We start from the raw sequence: 20,957 nt of genomic DNA, 5'->3' as shown, positions 1-20,957 counted from the left end.
CCCGGCCATCCACACAGTCACCGGGACACAGCCCCTTCCCTGGGGCCGACCCTCTCCATCCCCCTCTCCCCACTGTGTGAGCCCGGCCATCCACATGTCTTCTCAGGAGACCAGATGCTTCAAGGTGTAGGGGCGTGTAGGAGAGCCTGCTTTCAATAATGAGTTTCCTGGTGAACCGTCCCTGCATCTGTTCCCTGAGGAGGGTGTGCCTCCATCCCGCGGAACCCCCGACCCTGCCCTGCACACCTCCTCCCTGTGTGGCAGGGTGCGGGGATGACGCCAGGCCTGCCGCTCACCACTGGCACCCTCCTACCCTCCCTCCGCTTCCTCGCCCCACAGGCTGAGACCCAGGGGCAGGCACCTGGCATGTGCTCCCCTGCCTGCGTCTCCTCCACGGCTGCCCACCTGCTCTGTCTCCTCAGCCTGGCCCAGGGCACCCACTTCTCTTCTACCCCACCTCCCCAGTGGCTTTGGGGTCAGGCCTTGGAATCTAGCCGTGGATGATGGGAAATAATGCTGCTTTCTATGGGACCTCTCTGCATACTCATGGCCTCCCCACCTCCCCCTGCTGCTTCGGGGCAGCCCATCGGGGGTGCTGGCCACAGAGGGACTCTACACTCTTGGGGCAAACTGGGCCTCAGAATCCTGGGTGGGAGAGACACGGTCCCCAGGGGGAGGGTTGGTGTGGATGATGGCCCTGACTGTGACCAGGGGGAGGGCTGGTATGGAGAGTGGCCCTGGCTGTGTACAGGGCCAGGCCTCAGTGTCCACTCTCTCTGCAGAGGTCCCCACGGGGCCTGCACAACTCATGCCCAGTGGTCCTCTGCTCCCAGCTCAAACACCTGTCCTTCAGGGAACCCTGCAGGAACTCCGCAGCACTCGCTCCTGTGGCTGTGTGAGCAGACTGGCAGGCACCTGAGTGCACCCCGGGGGCCGAGCAGGTGTGTGTGCGTGTGGGCGTGCGTCTGAGTGCCCCAGGTGTCTGCATAGGTGAGGCTGTGCTGTGTGCACATGTGCAGTCGAGGGCTTCCCGCCTGTCTGTCCCCTTTAGTGTGTGGAGGTCCCAGGTGTGCACGTGGATGGTGGGCAGGTCGGGTAAGTGTGGGGCCGGCAGGTGCGGTGCCTCTGGAGGCTGCAGTCGGCCGCCCTGCCCAGGTGGAGGCCAGGCCCCTGGCTGGGCGAATGCTGCCACCTGGTGGCCAGGCGGGGGCCATCCACACCGTGGGTCTCCGGCCACACGGTGGTCTCAGGCCCCACAGGAGGAGAGGTGAGTGTCTAGGGGCAGGGCTCACTCCTGGCAGTCCCTGAGCAGGGCCTCAGATGGCTCAGAGCAGCGGCCCTCCAGTGTCAGCCCCTGAGGCTGGTGGGAGCGAGTGCCCAGCCCCGTCCCAGAGCCGCTGACCCAAGTGGGGCGCCCTGGATGCTGCTGGCCGGGGCCCTGCCTGAGACACGCTGCACTGAACGGGAGCAAGTGTCCCAGACTGCGGACCTGGCGGGATCTGGAGGGTCTTCACCCATGAAGTCCATGGGACCGTTTCACATACCGAGCCCAGACAGGCAGCCCCGTGACCCACCGCTGCCCCAAAACACCAACTCAGAGCCCTGTGTGGGGCGCGAGGTCCTTTCCACGCCCTTCCCTCCAACCCCCGTCTACAGCCCTCCTGCGGGGCCTCCTCACTGGAGAGGAAGCCACCCGCTCACCCGCCAGGCATCGTCCCGGTGCCAGGCCAGCACCTGTTCAGAAGGCCCTGCCTGGGGGCTGCGTCTGTGTTTCCCTGAGCCAGGCTCCTTGCACAGTGGGTGGACAATGTGAGTAAAGAGGGTAGGCAGGTGGCCTCACCCCTCTCACCAGCCCCTCCCACAGGCAGGCCTGGCCCAGGCTGCCTTGTGGCTTCTGCCACCATCAGGGCCTGGAAGACCCAAAAACCAGGGTCCAAGCAGAGAGCCACCTGGGCAGAGGACAGCGGGCGTGAGGGGAAGGGCCCGAAAGGAGGGAAGGGGCCTTGTGAGGGCCTGAAAACAGTGCTCCTGGCAAAGGGAACCCTGCAGGTAGGGGCCTGGCGGGTGGGGAGGCCGCGGGGGTGAGTAAGCCACAGCCGCAGACCGCAGGTGGATTTGCCGTCTATCAGGGAAGAGGGGCACCATGTGCCTGGACAGAAGTGGTGAGACCCTGGTAAGGTGTCTCATTTAGGATTTCCGCTTCCCATGGAAGAGAGGAGGAAAGCGAGCCTGGAGAGGCAAGGAGGGCTGGGGACTCCTCTGAGCAGCCTCCTCATCTGCCCAGTCAGAGGCCTACTGTGACCCACCCTTACTGGAGAGGGTCACTTGTTCCCCAGACACTGGGATCTTTGAGGGGCTCTGTAGGACACAGGAGGCTGGGTGGGGAGGGTCACCTGGTTCCACTCCTCCTGTGGCCCTGGCCCCTTCCCTGCGTTGCCCCCCTCAATGGAGCTACTCTGCTCCCTGAGGACCCCATCCCAGAGCCAAGAAGCTTTGGAAACAGGGGAAGACTGAGGCATCGCTGCTGGCGGCCTCATGATCTTCGTGTGTTAACAAGAGGGAAGGTGTCGCTGCCCTGCTAGGAATCATTTGTAAGATCCTGCCCAGGTCCTGCTGGGGTCTAGAGCTCCCCATGTTCCCAGCCCCTGCAGCTGGCATGACGCGTCCGCCATCCACTCCGAGAGCAGGGCTTCGAGGTCAGGCACTGCCCTCCCCATGCCGGGTCCCTTTGCAGACGCCCTGACGGTGTGAGTTCCACCAGCAACGAGCGGAAGGCAGGGTAGGCCCAGCGCCCACCTGGGGGAGGGTGAAAGCTGACCAAGTCCAGCGGCCAAGAAGATGAGAGGATGCCATGACGGTCAGTGGCAGGTACTTCCACAGAACATTCCAGAAGACAGTCTCAGGAGAAACCTGGAAGGGCACACGAGGGAGCAGGCTTTGAGGCAGGGACATGTGAACACTTGCAGGGACCAGCGCGTCGGAGAGAGGGGGGACAAGGCTGTGTCTCTGTGTAGGTGAGGGGGCCTGGCTCCCCAGCTTGGGAAGGCTGCATCCTGGCATGTGAAGGCTGGAAAACTCATACCAGACAGGTGCCAGTGGGGAGGCCCAAGGGTGGCAGAGACCACGCCTCACACCCGCCCTCCCTCAGCCCAGCCCCATCACTCCCTGGGCTTCTGACGTGGGGGAGGGGCACCAGGGCATCTCAGCCTCCCCTCTGTTCTTCCTTAGGGGTGAGGGAGGCCTCAGCGAGGATGGCTGGGGTGGGCTTGCCCCTTTCTGGAAAACCTGGGCCAGCCCTGGTTTTAGCCCTGCTAAAGGGGTGTGCTTAGGACACAGCCATGGCTGCATCACTGGGTCCTGCACGAGGCCCCACAGCCCTGGCCGGGCACTTGGCCCATGGTGGCCTGAGAGTGGCAGCCGGCACAGACACCCTGGGAACCAAGTTCTGAGGCTCAGGGAGGTGCAGGCGAGGGGTGGGCGACTGGCGGGAGGACAGACGTCACACAGCTGGAGGTTTTCTGCGAAAATAGTGGGAATATATTTGAAAAGACAAGTCACTATGATGTTTACAGTACAACCTCAGGGTCCCTCCGTGCTTGGTTTACGACACTCCGGAGGCAGGAGGCATTTTGAACGGCCCACAACACCTTCCAGAGAGGCAGTCTGGGCCTGATTTGGTCTCTTTCAAATATCAAAATAAAAACTTTTGTCATACACATTGCACCCAAGGTAAAAACTAAACAATAGAGCAAAACAAACCATGGATCTTCAAGATACTTACGGAGAGAAGGAAGCCCTCCCACCCTTTGACCCACCTTCACAGGCACAACTCTGTGAGGGGACACGTGCGTCCTGGGCCTGGGTCAGGTCAGTGCACGAGGCTGCCCTGGCTGGGGCAGCGGCTCTGCGGCCCCAGCCCTGAGCATCCCCGTCTGGCAGCACAGACCTCCGGCTTGCAGCCCGGCAGGGGAGGCAGGGAGAGCGCCACCACGTGGGTGCCCGTGCCCTCAATGCAGCCGTGGTGGGGCCTCCCTGACCCCGTCTGTTCCACCCAATACCCCCATTAAAAAAAAAAATTAAGGAAGCCTGTATTCACATTACAACATGAAAATAGCACCAGAAACTTCAGAGTAACATTGCAGATAGGTGGAGCCCAGAACTCCGTACAGCAGGGAGGCTCTAGAGGGTGGCCATGGAGGCTGGGGTGCGGGGGGGAGAACGGGGAGGGCCCGCGGGAGCTGGCACAGGGCCGGTTTCTTCCCAGTTCCATATGGGAACCCAGTTCCCAGGGTCAAGGTGCGCTAGAGATGAGCTTTTCTCTGGCAGCGCAAATGGAGGCTGGCATGACCCTGTGGTCAGAGGGAGGAGGCATGACCCTGTGGTCAGAGGGAGGAGGCATGTTGTGCTCTTGGGGGACCAGGCGGCTCAGAAGCAGCTCTTCTAAGTAGTGAGCACTGCCTTCCCCAACGTGGTTTCTAAGGTTACTTTGGAATTCCAGCAACAGCAGCAAGACTAAGAGGGAAACTGCCACCATCCCATGGCTGCCTCAACTTACTTCCCTTCTCCATATGGGGAATGGGAGGGTGTGCAAATCTCCAAACATTGGCTTCTATGGTGTCGGTGCCAACAGGGCGCAGGGGTGGGGGTGGGGGGATGGGCTGCTGTCTCTTCAAGTACTTGGTACCAAGAAAACAGCTGTATGATCTCAAAGGGGCTGCAGTGGCCCCGTCTTTCACCCGCAGCCTTCCAGCAAGAAAGGGAATGCTGCCCACCCTGGGCCCTGTTCCAAGCGTCACAGCCTCAGCTCTGACATCAAGAACTGAGCAGTCGCACAAGAAGTCAAGTGGCCACAGAGTGAATCATCTCAGGGAGCTGGAGCTGGCCAAGGAGGCAGGCCCAGACAGGAACCCCCAGCTCCGCTCCCAGGCTCTTACTCCTAGAAATTACTCAGGAGCTTCTTTCTTTAAAGGGATTTTGAAGCCAGTTAGTCTCTGCCCGAAGAGCTGGCTGAGGAGGTCACTCTGGGCCTCGGCCGTCCGGGGGGTGTGCGGCTCAGCAGGTTCAGCACCGTGGACAGCTCTGCCCCTCTTGGGGGTCCTGAGCAGGGGTCTCCCCTGGGGGAAGGCCTTGCCCAGTCTGTCCTTCCTGTGTGTGTGGTCCGGCTCTGCCTTCCGCTGCTCTGAGGGGGGTGGCCTGGGTTTGTTCTGGCTGTTGGGCTTGGTCTTGGTCGGGAGCACTCGGCTGGGAGTTGCCTGCTTCCGAGGGGTCCGGGGGGGCTTGTCAGGGGCCGAGGGGCCTCTCCCGAAGCCCCCCACACTTTCACTCCTGACTGGCCCTGGGAGCTGGCCCTTTTTCCTCTTCATACCGCTCTCTCCCTTCTCCTTGGGACCTGGGCTCCCGCGGGGCCCCTGCTCACCGGCTTCCCTTGGCCCCTTGGTGCAGCTCTTGGCTTGGGCTCGAGGGGGGAGCCTGTCTGGTGCAGGGCTCCGGGTGGGGAAGCTGGTCTTGGCTGGGGTGGTGGCTGTCTCGCTCTGGAGCTGCCCGCTGGCTGGCTGGGGCTGGCTGCCACCTCCCGTCTTTGTGCCGGGGCGAGGGCTTCCACTGCCCTGGGAGCTGGGGCCTGGTTTGGCTTTGGGGGTGGTGGGCTTCGTCCCATTCTCTGTGCCACGGGTCAGCTCTCCGGGTGCCAGGCTCCCCACTGCCTTCCTTGGGTGCACTGGGAACTTGGGTGCTTTGCTGGGGGCGGACGCTGCGGACCTGTCCTTTGATGAGCTCTGACAGCCCGCAGGCTTGGTGGTGCTGCCCTTGTGGAAGGGGCCTCCGGGCCCCTCCTCAGACACCATGTGGCTTAAGGACACCTCCTTCTCTTTCTGAAGCAGGGTGTGATCTTCCTGGAAATGGTCAGGGGCACATCTGCCATGGGCACCCGGGGCCCTGCGTTTCCCTGAGAACAGGAGAGGAGCCCTCTTTCCCTCCGCATCTTGGCCTCTGGCTCGCGGCCGCGGCAGAGATGCCCCCAGAGGGAGAGCTTGCTGGAGAAGAGGCCTGGGACTGCCTGGAGAAGCCTCGTTCTCTGGCCTCTTCAGGGCTCCGTCCAGCGCACACTCCCCTCTGCCATCAGCCAAGGCAGCTGGGAAGGGAGACAGAGACGGCGGAGGACACTCCCGGCGGTCGGATGGCAGATCGCAACCACTGATCATGTGGGTCAGGGGGTCTACAGGCCTCTCTAGGGTCTCAGGCCATCCCTTGGTGGTGCTGGGAGCCACCTCGGGGCAGAGGTGGGGCAGGGCTGGGAGGGAGCCCACTGTCAGGATGGGGCTGCCTCCCCGGGGAAGAGGCCGGTCCTCGCTGGGCCCAGGGGCACTGCCGGGCATGGCCACCTTGCGCCGTTTGCTGGGCAGTGTGCCCTCGAGGGCCCGGGCCTTCTGCTCTGGCGCTCCCGGCCTCCGCACGCCGCGGAACGTGAAGGGCTGCCGCCCTCTCCTGAGGTGCTTGTCCATGTGGCGGTCGAACTGCTCCTTCTTAGCGAAGGTGTAGTTGCAGGAGCTGCAGGCGAACGACTTCTTGATGATGCGCATCACCGTGGCGCAGAGCTCGCAGGCGTACAGCGGCGTGTGCTGCAGCTCCGGCCGCTCCCGCAGCCCGTGCGCCGCGCCCAGGTGTGCCAGCAGCTCCCCGTGCTCGGGGTAGACCCGGGGGCACCGCGGACACAGGTAGACGCGCTGCGGGCTGTGCACCGCCAGGTGGCGCTGCAGCTTGAAGGGTTTGGGGAAGCGCTTCCCGCAGTGGTGGCAGTCGCGGGACGGGTCCTTGCAGGCCTCGTGCACCGGGGCGGCGGGCAGGAGGGGCTCCCCGCCGGCCCAGGGGTCGGGGGACGGGCTGGGGGTCGTCTTGGGGAGGCCCGGGCTGCCGGCGTCCGCCAGGGCGTTGGCGGAGGCGCTGTCTGGCGTCGCCGCCCCGTCTGGGTTGCCGGGGGTGCTGCGCGCTCGGGGTTTCGCCCTCTCGCCTGGGCTCCCTTTCCCGGCGTCTCCCTCTGGCCCCGACGGGTCTCCCGGGCTCCTGGCGGCCTTGCCGACGGAGCGCTTGCCCCTGTGGGGTTTGGGCGCGGGTTCCATGATGCTGTTCAGAAGGTGGGCAATAGCGCTGCTGCCCTCCAGGCCTCTGGGCAGCTCCCCCAGGGACCTCCGCGCCTGCCCCTTGCGGGCGAAGCGCACGGCGTGCTCTCGCAGGTGCTCGTTGTACATCCAGACGTCGGCCACCTCCTTCAGACACATGCCGCACGCCCAGGGCCCCGCCTTGCTCTGTGCGTGCCTCTCCTGCAGGTGCCCCCGCAGCAGTTCCCGCGAGCCGAACCTGCGCTCCACGCACATGTAGCAGGTGGGCGGCGGTGCGGGCATGTGGGCCAGCTTGTGCAGGTCCAGCTCGCCCAGGCCGCGGAAGCGCTGGAAGCACACTCTGCACTTGTAGGAGGCCCGCTTGCCCTTGGCCGGCCGGCCTCTGCCTTGGGCCCTCTCTGCCCCTGCAGCCTCCTCTGTCCTTGGGCTCTGTGGCCCCTGGGAGCTTGGCGTGGCCTCGAAGTCTAAGAAGCTGGTGCCGGGGAGACCCACTGGATCTTCAAAGGGTCCCAGAAAGCACAGGTCTTGCATCTCAAACTTGGTGCTGAGCACCTCAAAGTCCGCGGCCCGGAGCGGCAGCAGGTGGGCGTTCCCGGGAAGCCCACTGTCACAGCGTTCTCTCTCCAGGCTGGGGGGCTCGGGGCTCACGTCTCCCAGAGAAGAGGAGGAGTCGTCGGCAGGGGCCGGCAGCTCCAGGCCTCGCCAAGCCGCTGGGACCATGTGCAGTTCAGGAATGGACTCAGGCCGATCATCCTCGGGGCAGTGAGAGGGCAGCTGCTCTGCACCAGCTTCCCTGCTGGGCTCCAGGGCCCACAGGCTGAGGCCGGGAGCCCAGGGATCAATGCCAGGCACCCTGCTGCTGAGGAACCCATCCAGGAGGAAGGACTCGGGCAGACCTGTGGGATCCTCATCCTCCCACGGGTCCTCATGGCAGAGGCAGAGGGAGCCGGAGTCGCTGAGGTCCGTGGGCAGGCCGGCTGGGCCCAGCGTGGGGCTGCTGCCCTCCTCGAAGCTGGGCTGGGTTGGCAGTGGGCGCTCCGGCTTCTCACAGCGCTTCCCATAGACACGCGGGTTCCTCTTTCGAGTCAAGCGGCCACCCGGAGGGAAGAGCTGGGAGAAAGAGACTTCATCATCAAACAAGCTTGGAGGATCCTCAGCACTGGAGCCGGAGGCATCAGGAGTGGGGCCCTCAGGCCCCTGGACTCCACCCTGGGCATCTGGGTTGTCCAGGAGGCCCTGGAGGCAGCTGCTGGTAGTGCCGTCTGCTGGAGAGCTGGAAGTCTCGGGAAAACCCAGGGGGCCCACGGCGGGCGTGTGCTCCTCCCAGACGCCTTCCTCTGATCTGTTGTGGGCCCAGCTGCTGTCCTCCACAGGCTCGCTCGCAGACTCTTTGCACACACCCAACGCCTCGGTCTCTCTCGGTCCCCAGAGCCCCCTTGCCGAGGCTCCCTTCTGCCCAGCTGGCTGTTCCCCCAGAGCTGCACCGTCCATCCTCCCTGGACGCAGCATCTGATCTCCAGGTGGCTTCTGGACCCCAGTCTCCCCTGCACACAGAACCTCCAGGTCGGTCTCCGCTGCACCCTCCATCACCCCAGGCCCTGGCGTGGCCAAGCGAGGCGGCTGCTCCCTGTCAGTCTCAGGTCCTCCTTCTGCAGAGAGGCAGTGGCTCAGAGGGGCTGTGTAACTGGCCGTTGCGGGGGATGGTCTGGAGCCGCGCCCATCTGAAATCTCATCAGAAGAGGCTGGAGGAGCCCTCTCCTCCCGGAGCCTTCTACCTCTTGGTTTTCCCCTCTTCTTATTTGACTTCCCCTCTGAGTGGCTGGGGGAGTCCACGGTGGGTTCTCGGCGCCACCTCCGGCCTTCTCTTTTCTCTACCTGTTTGGGATGGAGCTCATCTTCCCTGGCCTGGTCTGATCTGGGCTTGGAGGCCAGAGCCTTCACATTCACCCCATGCTCAGCAGGGCTTGGAGGGTGCAGCTGCTGGCTATGTGGGGAGCCTGTGTTCCCCTGTGTTCTGAGAACCTCCTTTGGGCCCTGGGCAGGCGATGGCTGGGCGATGTGGCTGGGGTGTCCCTGTGAGTGATTTGGTCTCTCCTTCCCAGGCACCTTGTGGCTTTTCTTCCTGGGGGGTTGGCACTTTTGGGCTAGGGGCTCCAGAGGCTGCTGAGCAGGTAAGGCCGCTGGGCTTGGCTCCGCGGGGGCTCCCGGGTGTGGCCGGTGCTTCCTGGCCTTGTGCCGGCTCAGGCCCGGCCCGGAGCGGAAGGAGGCTGCGCAGACCTCACAGGTCACAGGTCCGTGTGGAGCTTGGCCCTTCCAGTGGCCATTCTCTGTAGACGCAGGCTTCTTTTTATAGCCACGAGGCCTCTGTTTGAGGTCTTGGGGGCTGAGGGGGTCCCCCTGGGGAGTCTGGTGGGAGGCATTTCGGTGACTTTGGGGGGAGTCAGACTGGAAGTCACTGGCTGTGCTGCTTGGAGCTGTGGTTCTGCCCAAGGAGAGTCCTGTGGAAGGGCAGGTGGCCCTGGGCATCTTGGTAACGCCAGAGCGCCCGGCCTCAGGGGTCCCTGGGCCCTCGGGCTCCTTGCTGCTGCTCCCCACCTCACCTTCCAGGCAGGCGGGGGAGTCTGGCCCTGTACCCTGTAGCGTGGGAGGCTCAGTGGGCACAGCTGTGACAACCTGGCCCTCCCTGTGGCCGAGGCGGGCAGTACTGCTTGGAGAATACGAGGAGTGGCCCCTGGGCATCCTGTCAGGGTTGGTGTGGGGCGGGGCTCCCCTGCTCTGGGGGTCTGGCCCTGGGAGCCCCTTGCCTGCCTGTGCCTCATCTTTGGTGGGAGTGCTGGACAGGCCAGCAGCCCTGATGGCCACGCTGGGGGAGATAGTCCCCGCCAGACGAGAGGTGGCTTGGCCAGGAGACTCCCGCGGCTTCTCTTTTCTGGAATCCTCCGGAATTCTTAACGTGCTGTCTTTGTGGCTGTCCCTGCTGTGCCTGCAGGTTATGGCACTGATGGAGCCAGGATGCCAGGAGGAAGGGTCTTCCAGGGGGCTGTCCTCACCCTGGAGAAGGCAATGAGCCAGGGCTTCCCTGGGATCACAGGGGCTTGTTGTCAAAGACAGGGGAACCACTGGGGGATCCCCAGCTCCAGTATCTGTTGTGGCTTGGACACCATCTGCCTCTTCCAGAGGTGCCCAGGCAGGAGAACAGGCCAGCAGGTGCTGGGGGTCGGGAGGGTCCCTGCAGGATGGAGATGCTGGCGGCTGCCCCCCCAGCCCACCTTGGGCCTTGGCGGCACTGGAAGGCGAGGTGGGTGGGTCTTCATGGGGGAGGGGCCTGAGGCTGCAGGGCATGGGGGTGGCTGGAGTGGGTGAGGGGGCGCAGGCGGTCAGGTCCTCAACAGAGGGTGTTGGGTTATCCCCTGCGGCCAGCAGCGGCTTGTTCAGGCCAGCGCTGGATGCCCTCTCTGGAGTCCGGCCCTCAGATCCATTTTGGGTGTGGGCTGCTGTAAAGACCAGCGCTAAGGACTCCCTATCAGGGGATGGGGGGCTTGGGGTGGGCTGGGCCTCCTCCTGAAGGCTCGTGGCTGCCCTGCTTCCCTTGTGCTTCTCCAGCAGGACTGCACCCTCGGCGGGGCTGGCCAGCACTGTTTTGGGACTGGCATTGACCGAGGCATGGTTATCCATGCCCCCTGGGCTCCCCCTGTTCTCTGGCTGAAGCTGGTTGGCTCTGCCTTGGCCCTGGGTTTTCTCAGCCTGGCCAAGCAAGCCTTGATGTCCATCTGCCTCCAGCCCCAGCTGATGTCCGGTCACTGCAGGGAGAGTTGTCACCTGCACACCCCCTGGGGAGCCCCGGGCAGGGCCACAGGCCACCTTCCCTCCTTCCACAGTGCTCCCTTCACGACCTGAGAGGTTCACTCGCCGAGGTCTCTGGGCAGCAGGTGTCGGCTCCTGCAAGCCCAGGGTGCCATCTGCACTCTCAGCCGGGCTGGGCCCCGGGAGCGGGAGCTGACGTAGGGGGCTCGAAGCTGGGTCCTGGGACCTCCTGCTGGGGTGGGTGTTGGACACACAAGCAGGACTCGGCACAGGGACCAACCAAGCCTCCCTGCCCCGGGGGGCAGGCAGTGAGGAGGCCCCTGCCGGTGCAAACTCATTACCCTCAAAGTCAGGCCTCCCTGCTGTCGGGTAGCAGCGCCCACCTGCTCTGCCTGCAGAATGTCCCTGGGCAGTATGGCTGTGACTGGCACCAAAAGGCCAGGTGGCATCCAGAGGTGGAGCCCCGTCACCCTGAAATGCCAAGTCAGGGGCCAGATGGACAGCAGGGCTGCCAAAAGCTTCTGGAGCAGGGGTCTCTCGGTGGGGCCGGTCTGCTGTGCCGGGTTCTGGGAGGAACGCTCCTCTCTGCTCACAGGGAAGCGGCCACAGGGAGTCTTCACTTTCTTGTGAGCTGGTGGCCTCCTTATTCTTAGGAAATGAAAGTTCCTGGTTGGGGCTGCACTTTGCTAAGCTCCCGGCATCCAGCCGTGGCCCCGGCTGTTTGCCGGGGTCAGGCAGGCAGATATCTGGGGGGATCCCGCTGTTTCCTTCTGCCTGGGAGAGTCCAGTCTTGGAGGCTTTGGCTTTTTGCACCGGCTGAAAATGGAAGTTGGCTCCCCTGGGGCTGAAAGGAGCCCCAGAAACCAGGTCTTCCTGGGCACAGGGGAGAAGGGCTGCCTCTCCCGGATGGAAGGAGGCTGGGCAGGGCCATGTCTCCCTGGGCCTCCCCTGAACTCCTTCCACGGTGGCCACAGCCGTTTCCATACCCTCTCGATGTGCGGTAGATTCCCCAACGCCCGTGAGGTCAGCTGCTGAGAACGTGTCCCTGTGGGGCGCAGTGGCCTGGCAGGTGTGCCGTTGGGAGGGTGGCTCTGTGCCTGTGTCCAGCTCCACCCGGCCCACAGGCTCAGCTTCTCCAAGCTCTCTCGGGGCCCCATGCGTTTCTTTGCTTCTTTGCAGCTGACTTTCTAACTCGGTGACCAATTTCTGGATCTCCAGTTCGTCCTCGGACAGGTGACTCATAAGAGCGACACTACATCCGCTCCCCTTCCGAGGCAAAGGCGGGGCACCGGGAGCCACTCTCCGTTCAGGGGGACACGTCTTACTGAGCACCTTTCCCCCCGAGAGATCAGGAAAATGGCTAGGCAGCATCGGGGATACTTCCTCAAGCAGCAAAAAAGAGGGGTACGGTGGATCTAACGGTGGCGTCTTCTGGGGAGGGTCGGCACATGCGAATGGCAGCTGGGGGTCCCTGTTTGCAGACAGCTTGCCATAGAGGGGTGGGTCAAATCTGTCCACCGGCAGGTCTGGGAAAAGGGATGTGGACTCCAAGGTCAGTGGCGACGCGGCTCTGCCTGGGTCCGTTTCAGCCATGCCAGGTGGCCTCTTAGGCAGCTGTGGCTCAAGGGAACCGGCATCCTCGCCATCCTGGCAAAGGCAGGAGCTGCTGGCCGGCGGGGCATCAGTGGCTGAGGGCTTGGGGTGCAGTTCTTCCAGGAAACAGCCAGCCAGGTCTTTGGGTCCAAAGAACAACTCACCGTGGGGGCTGCTGTAGGACTGAGGCCCCTTTTCGGCAACTGGAACCCCCAAGGGGTCTCCGTTAAAACCAGCAGGGTCACAGCCCAAACTGGAGATCTCTGAAGACAGAACACTGGGTTTGGGGCAGGCGGTACTGGAGGGGTTAGCCAAGGGTGCCAGAAATTCTCCAGGCTGGTGGGCAGGGGGGTCCTCGCTGTTGTGGGAGACAGGGGCCTGTGTGCACGCAGGACCACCCAGCAGGCTGCCCACACCTGGCGCTGGTGAGCTTCCGTGGGGCTCCCTGTTGGCGAGGCTTCCCGATAACTTGGGGGTGCCGGCGTCATGTCTGCTGGGCTGCGGCTGCTCTGGCGTCAGGAGAGGGCGGCTTTCTCCCACACAGGCGGCTGGAGGAGAACGCAAAGGCTCTGTGAATTCTGCGGTGTCTGGGGGTGACTCTTTGGCAATTTCAGGCTCCTTGGCCTCCTGGGGCAAGTCCAGCGATGGCGGGGTTTCCTCTGGGGTCTCGGTGTTGGTGGGGACCTGCAGGGGATCCTTGGGGGCCACTGAGGGGCGATCAGCACACTTGGGGCCTCTCTCCCCGGTGGCTGCTCCCGCCTCCAGGCTTCGAGATGGGCCATGGGCCTGAGGGCTCCTGCCGGGGCCTGGGCGAGGCCTGCCTGGCTCCTCGGGGTTCGGGGGGGCTCCGTCCCCACCGGCTTCCTGCCTCACTGCCTTCCGGGGTTTCTGCTGCTCTCCATCCTCTCTGGGACCCGGGGTCAAGTCCACTTCCTTCCTCTTCTCGCCTCGGCACCGCCGGCCTCTGAAGCCGGGGCCCCGCTGCGGAGGCTGCTCGTCCTCCTCGGACTCCGAGGCGTAGTCGTACTCGCGGAGCCTGCGGTCCTCGGCACAGGGCTGGGGCCTCTCCGCCGCCCGGGAGCCGCGCCTGCCCGCCTGCCGCCCGAGCCCCAGCCGCCGGTAGCGCTTGTTCTTCTGCTGCACGATTTTCAGGATGAGCTCCTTGCCCCAGGTGCCGCCCCGAGCCTTCCTCCTCCTGGGGTCCTTCTTGGGGGGCAGCCGGAGGCGCTGGGAGCTCCGGGTCTCCTCGCGGAGGGCGGCGGCTCCCCGAGACTGGGGGGCGGGCTCTGCACGGCCTTGGGGGGCCTGAGTTCCAAGGCCCCGGGGGCGGGGTGGGGGCCGCTCCCCGAGACTGCCCTTCCTCCTGGGCCTCAGGCCGGAGGCTCTGCCGCCCCCGCCCGACCCCTCTGCTGCGCTGGCCGAGTCCAGATCCTTCCGGAACAGCTTCAGCTGCTTCCCTCTTCTCTGCTGCCGGCCCTGGCTGGGCGCATCCGCCTCGATGGGGGCCAGACCCAGGGAACGCGTTTTGGGCCTGCCTCGGGCTGGGCCGCCCCTGTCCCCAGGGCGGGGGGTTTGGGGGTCCGGCGTGGCCGCTGGGAGCGGGGGCGGAGCTTTGTTCTCCGGAGTCACCCCCGCCTTGGTCTTAGGGGGCTGTCCAGTGCTGGGACCTCTGGGACCGGAAGGCTCCTCGTCCGCAAAGACGTCGATGAAGCTGCTGTCGATCTCGGGGTTGTCCGACTGGTACTCCATGCCGTTGAGCGCCTCGGTGATGAGGCTGTCCAGCTTGGCGTCGTCTTCCATATCCAGGTCCGAGGCAGGGAGCGGGAAGGCGGTGGCGGCCAGGCTGGGCAAGAAGCCCGTCCTCAGCGGGTCGTCTTTACCCTCCGCCTGGACGTCCCCAGCTAACAGGAAGGTCTTCGTGTGGTTGAGCAGGCCCGGATGTGCGTCGGCGGGGACTTTGGGGGCAGCGGTGGGCGAGGGGAGCCCAGGGGGGCCTGGGGACCGCTGGTGGCCATCCTTGGCCCTGGCCAGGAGCAGGCCACAGAACTGCCGGTGTGCCAGGAAGGCCGCCAGGCTGCTGTAGTTGCGGTCACACTGCCTGCAGGTCAGCAGCACATCCAGCTGGTCCAGGCTGGCACTGCTGAGGGAGAAGTGGTGTGTGGGGTACGGGGGCGGCGCGCGGGGGAAGCCCTGCAGCCCTCCCCGGCCCACCTCAGGGCCCTCGTGGGGGAATGGGGTCTCCTCCAGGCACTGGAAGGCACCCTCGGCTCCCAGCCCATCTGCGGGAAAAGGAAAGGCCTTGGCTGGCTCTGGCTGGTAGTGGGTGGGGAGGGAGTGGGGGGGCTCCGGGGACGGGAAGGGGCTGCCCGTCTCCTGGGGGGGAGTGGGTGGGTGGAGGAAGGCCGGGGGCCCGAGTGAGCCGGGGAGCTGGCTTTCCTCTGAGCTGGGGTTGGCAGGGCTGCTGGACATCGGCGACAGGGAAGAGCAGGTGCTGCCGGCCGTGTTGGTGGCTGGTGACGGCAGCGGGGACTCGCTGGGGGAGGCTCCCACCACCCTGGCTGGGGGCAGGCTGGGTGTCCCGTGGGGTGAAACCTGGGGCTGAGCCACCCCGAAGAACAGGGGCTGGGCTCCAGGGTCTGTCATTCCGTTGTAGGTGAATAGCACCGGGGAGCCGCCTGGGCTGCTTCTCACGGCTGGCAGCTTCTCCCCGGGTCCCGGTGTCTTGCCAGCAGTGCCCAGGGCTCCTTGGCTGCTCCCCTGCCACTCGGGGGCCCCCGCAGGGAAAGGCAGCCGGTTCAGCATCTCCATTCCATGGGGGCTTGGCCCAGCGGTCGGGAGCACCTGGGGCCAAGGCAGGGGGGCACTCTGGGGCAGGCAGAGCTGCTGGCCTGGGCTGGGCTGGCCGTTAAAGAACACACTCCTGGTGGCAGCCAGGGGGCCCCCGGGAGGCGTGGGGTAGGGGGCTGCTGTGGGATCCCACAGCTGGGGCAGCCTGGCGGGTGGGGGCCCTGGGGCAGCCAGCTCAGTGTCCAGAGGCCCCGGGCTGGTGTCCACCCCGCTAGCTCCGTATGCCTGCCCTGGAAAGTGCCTCTGGGGTAGGGAGCTAGGAGGCCCTCTTGTACTCCCCAGCCCATCCTGGACTGAAGCTGGTCTTTCAGGAAGGATTTTGGTCAGGCTCTTGTGCAAACTGTTGGAGAAGGGTCTCGGGGCCGAGTGAGCAGCTCCAGGGGGAGAGAGGGCACCACTGAGGTTGCTGTGGGGGTTGAGGCCACCTGCCTGGCCCTGGTAGCAGGGCAGGGGTGAGGGTGCAGGCTGGGTGGGCAGCGGGTAGGCAGGGCCCGTGTCCACGGCCTCCTCCGGCCACGCTCCCTGGGGCTGGTGGAAGGCAAACACCAGTGGCCCGTCGGTGAATGCATGCCCAGCCACATCCGCAGGGAAGGGTTTTGTGCTGGCCCCATGCAGTGCCGGGAAGGGGAACTGGAAGGAAACTCCCCTGGGGCTGCCGCCGGGCCTGCTGCCTTTGGGAATGGGTTCCGGCTCGGCGGGGGGAACCCCGAAATTAGCACCTGGGAAGCTATTCTCAGCAGCGGGAGGCCAGGAGTCGGCCCCACTGGCCTGGAATTCGGGATAGGAACCGGGCCGGAGGGGGCTGGTGCCCCTGCTCTGGGGGGGCCCCGGGGCTGGGGGTCTGGGGGTGGCACTTGGTGAGGTATAGTTGGTGGAGGTAAAGCTGGAGGGTGTCTCCTGGAAGCACCTGTGGAAGCCAAGCTCTTCGGCTGTGGACTGGGCCTCAGTCCTTGGGAGGCCTGGCCTGAGTGGAGTTCCAGTCCCAAGGGCCCGGGGGGCCTCCGCTTCAGGGAGCTGGGCAGCCTCCAGCTGTGGGTTCTCTGGTGTCTTGTCCAGGATGGGCTTGGTCCTTGAGCTGGCGATGCTGAGACTGTAGCACTGCGGGGGGCTGCCCTCTGCCCTGCCCGCCAGCCTTGAGGGAGCCTGCAAGGGGCTTCTCCCTGGCGGGGTCTGGGGGCTGCCCCCATTCCCAGGGGTGCTGCTCAGGGCCTGGCCTCTCAGGGGTGGGGGCTTGGGCTCCCCATCCCTGGCCTGCCTCGGCTGGACCTCGGGGAGCTCCATGGCCTGGGCCCGACCGCCAGCCTCCCTGGCATCCTTGGTGGTCCTGCTGGCTGGGGTGTTGTCCTCCAGTGGGGGCTGGGAGGGGCGCCCCAGGCTGCTGGCAACTTGGCAGGGCTGCAGGTCTCCAGTCATGGCGGGGGGTGGCGCTCCTCGGGGGCGCTCCCCAGGCATGGCCCCTCCGTCCTGGCGCTAGGACGATGCAGCCGTCCGAGGGGGGCCCCGGGTAGTGGGCTGGACGGCCATCCTCAGCCCTCGGTGGGCCCCGGGGAAGCCTGTGCTCATGGTCCTGAGTGGAGCCTGGAAGGAAAGGTCAGGGGTGAGTGTGGCGGAGGGGCTGGGCGGCCCTCGCCTAGGCAGGGAGCTTCCAGGCCCTCCATGCGAGCGTAGCCGGGCCGGAAGCAGAAGATGCTATGTGCAGCCACCACAGAAACTCCGAGCTTAGAAGGGATGCTCAGCTCGGCCCCTGGGAGAAGCAGGAAGGGAGAGGGCGTAACGCCAGATGGAGCAGGGATCCTTCCCCGTCTCAGGGAGAACAGGAGCGGTGCAGCATAGAGAGTGAGTGGAGGGGGAGGCAGGGGGGAGCTTTCTGGGGTGTGAGAAGGCTGCTTACAGCCTCAGAGCAGTCCTTGGCCGGGCTGTGGAGAGGACAGGCCTCTGTGTGGGGCACAAGCTCTGGGCCTGCAGGAACTGCCTCAGGGCAGGATCCTGGGAGCTTCCAGGAGGGCCCAGGCGGATGCCTACACCTGCCATGGGGAGGGCCTTGCGGCAGGAGGCTGCATTGCAGGACATAGGGAACTGAGGCAGCAGAGGCTCAACCTGAACCTTCTCAAGGCCTGGGCGGCTGGTTCCGAGCGGAGCCTCCTCTGCTGTCAGCCAGGGTTTCCCTGCCACCAGGTCTCACAGGGTAACCTCCAGACCCTGCTCCAGGAAGCCCCCAGCCTCTGGACGGTTCTGGCTCCCATTCTGGTACATGCCAGATGTAGAAGGGGCCGCCCACCCAGAGGAGCCTGGCCCCTTGCTCACCCAGAGCTGGCTTCGTGCTGATCATGTCTGTTCTCATGTCATGATATACAGGACTGTCCTCTGTGCGGACAGGACTCAGACCTGAGCCACGGGCTGTGGCCACGCGGTGCACAGGCCGCTAGGTGTGGGGGCGCCTTCTGACCTGCCCAGCAGGGACCGGGCATCCTTTACACAGGAGAGCGAGGAAGGACTCAGCCCTTGTGGGCATCATCCTTGCCACTGACCCCTGGGTCCTCGTGGCAGGCCCAGAGAGGCAGATAACTTGGCCAGGGTCACACAGCCAGCAGCAGAGCAGCTGGGAGCTGAAGGGACAGGCCTCAGGCCTGGAGTGCTCTCAGAGACCCTGCTGCCTCTGTGGAGTCAGGGGGCTGCCTCCTGTGGTCACAGGACCCTCCCACCGGCTTGAGCTGGTGGTGTCTTACGCCTCTCCAGGAGTTCCCACACTACAGCCACCTGGGAACTCCTAATGCAGAGGCTCGCAGGCCCTCTGTCCCCAGCACGAGACTGGTACCTGTGCTTCCAGCCGGCTCTTCCTGCTGTGCCTGGGGACTGCCTGCACCGGGGAGGAGGGTCCTGCCCAATTTGGGCCAAGGTCTCCAGGGTGGGCGAGGTCCCAGCCTGCAAGCTCCACATCACAGCACTAAGAAGAGTCATGCCGGGTGGGGGGCCTGGGTGCCCCTTCCTTCTCTGCCAGCACCACTGAGGTACCTCCTGTCCCATGACCCCAGGAAGAGTGTCCCTTTCCCTCTTCTGGGCTTCACTGCCGGGGGCAAAGGCCTGGGAGTCCTTGGGGCCAGGATTCACAGGTGAGGTTTGTTGAGTGAATAAATGATGCTGGGCGTCTGAGCACCTTCCTGAACTGCCTCCCTCGTGCTCATGGTGGCTCAGAGGTGATCTGTGATTGTCGCCCTGGATTTATGGGTGAGGAATCCAGGCACAGAGAGGTGGGGAACCCACTCAAGGCCTCAGCCAGTGTAGGCGGGGTCCTCCTGGGAGGGCTGGCTCTTAGCCCTGCACATCTCCTGCTGTGCACTGGGCTTAGCCATGTCCTGCACGGCTCAGACACCCACTGGGGCCAGGTTACGGGGGGTAGGAACAACAACAGCCAGGCCCCACATGAAGCCCAGTCCCATATGTCAAACCCCCCCTACCCATGGCCAGAGTCCTCCAGGAGGTGATGGAGGATGAGGGGGCTCAGAGTGGGGACCTCAGCCCAGATGGAGCATCAGAAAGGCTTCCTGGAGGAGGTGGCTTTTACTGAGTCCTGGATGGTGGAGAGGAGTGTTGAGAACACAGCTGTGCCCAGTGGCCTTTGTCAAGGAAAGGAGTTGGTCTGATTTATCAAGGGAAGGAGTGAGGCCTGCTGGCTCAGCGGCTGCCATGAGGAACATCAGGTGACACGTCCACCTGCTGGCTCAGAGTTGTGGCTGGAAGCCCTGCCCAGCAGGCCCCAGGAGACGGCTCTCGGGAGGCAGTGGGCAGGCCCGACTACTGTCCTGAGAGGGAGAGGAAGGCTGGGCGGGTGGGGGTGGAGGGGGCCTCAGGACCATCAAGACCAGAGCATCTCCGGCCAGCCTCAGCGCAGGCTGCTGCCTCTACATACCTGGGGAGTCGGGGGCCCCTCAGCTGGGTCACCGCACAACTTCCTGAGGAATGAGAATTTCTTGGCTGCAAAGAAAATGGAAAGCATGTCAGGACTGATGTGGTGCCTGACTCTGGGCCAGGAGCCCCAGGGGGAGCAGGTGGGAGGGAGCAGCTCCTGGGCAGAGCTGGCTGCAACCTCAGGGCACCAGGAAGTCCCCAAGGGCCACCGGGAGATGGGTGAGCTCCCCCCAGAGGTTAGCGGGCAGCTCAGCCGGTCTGGGGGACCCCGAAGCGTTTGGGGGTCACCTGGCCGCCTCAGCCGCAGGTTTGATGGCTATCTTACATTTCTTTTTGTTGGGTCTTTTGTATGCATAGATTGTGTATTCACGTGGCTCCGAAGCTCAAGCCTCTATTACAAGTCAGTGAGAACGCTGCCCCTCCCATCCCTGCCACGATCCCTCCCCAGCCCCACTGGGAAGACTAGAGGGGCTTCCGGTGTTTCCTCCCAGAGTCCCTTGATGCAAACACCAGCACACAGGAACACACACTCCCTTTCCTCCTTCCTTGAGCAGAAGATCATTGGCTACACTCACCGTTCTGCTCCTGACTTTTTTCATTTAACAACATGTCCTGGAGATAATGCCACAATATCCCATGAAGGTTTCTCACTCTCTGTCCACTTGTCCTGCCATGCAGGCCGCAGAGCACCCAGACCTGTCTGGATGGACACTGGGCTACTGCCTGTATTCGGCCCTTAGAAACAATACAGCAAGGGTCTTCACATGGTGACAGCCTGTGCTCCAAACACTGCGGGCCTAGCTGCATCAAAGGGCCTAGCTGCATCAAATCTGCGTTTGACATTTGGAGGGAGATTGTCCAATTGTCAATCTCTGTGATGGTTTTAAAATACGGCCACACATTCTTTAACCCTCCTCCCTTCAAGAGGTGGAGCCTCATTCTCCCCACTTGAACACAGCTGAGCTTTTTTTACTGCCTCACTGCTAATGAACAGAATATGCTGGAAGAGGGGGTGCTGGACTTCAAGACTGGGCCCTAAAAGGCACTGCAGCTACCTCCTTGCACATTTAGATCACACATGTGGGGAAGCAGCTGCCATGCTTTCAGGGCACTCAAGCAGCCCCGTGGAGAGGCCATGAGGTGAGGAACAGAGGCCTCCTGACTGTAGCTGTGTGAGGTAGCCACCTTGGAAGTGGCTTCCCCAGCCTCGGTTGGGCCTTTGGATGACGCTGCAGCCCATGCTGACATTCTGACCACAACCTTGTGAGGGAACCCGAGCCAGAACCACCTGCTAGGCTGTGCCTGCATCCTGACCTTTGGAAAGGAAGAGATAATAAAGGTTTGTTGTTTCAGTCTGTTCTTTATTATATGGGAATAGACAACCAACTCATGCCCCTCCTAGCAATGTAGAGAACGCAAAGGCCCTAATGTGAGTCTCTGTGTCACAGGAGGAAGCGTGACCTTACCAAGAGATGGATAGACCGAGGCTCAGGGAGGGTGAAGAACTGTAGGAAGCCACTGAGACTCAGCAGTAGAGCCTTTGCCACACTGTCCTATCCATCTGTTCATGTATCCATCCACCCACCCACCTATCCATCCATCCATCCATCCATCATCCATCTATCCACCCATCCATCTATCACCTACCCATCCATCCACCCACCTACTCACCCATTCATCCATCTATCCATC

General features: G+C 64.0%; 1 protein-coding gene across 1 annotated transcript; it reads right to left on the bottom strand.

The window, feature by feature from the left end:
• Positions 1-4,820: 4,820 nt before the first annotated feature.
• On the bottom strand, positions 4,821-16,938 carry ZNF469 (zinc finger protein 469). The gene has a single exon (XM_031934482.1). It carries the CDS (start codon positions 16,809-16,811, stop codon positions 4,944-4,946), a length of 11,868 nt encoding a protein of 3,955 aa, XP_031790342.1. The 5' UTR covers positions 16,812-16,938; the 3' UTR covers positions 4,821-4,943.
• Between the last annotated feature and the right edge of the window lie 4,019 nt (positions 16,939-20,957).

This window comes from Piliocolobus tephrosceles, chromosome 17 (genome assembly GCF_002776525.5).
Source record: "Piliocolobus tephrosceles isolate RC106 chromosome 17, ASM277652v3, whole genome shotgun sequence".
Lineage (NCBI taxonomy): Eukaryota > Metazoa > Chordata > Mammalia > Primates > Cercopithecidae > Piliocolobus > Piliocolobus tephrosceles.
This window is presented reverse-complemented; position numbering and strand designations above follow the sequence as displayed.

Bases quoted from the DNA above. Each gene is read 5' to 3' on its own strand.
- ZNF469 (XM_031934482.1), bottom strand. From the start codon at position 16,811: ATGCCTGGGGAGCGCCCCCGAGGAGCGCCACCCCCCGCCATGACTGGA.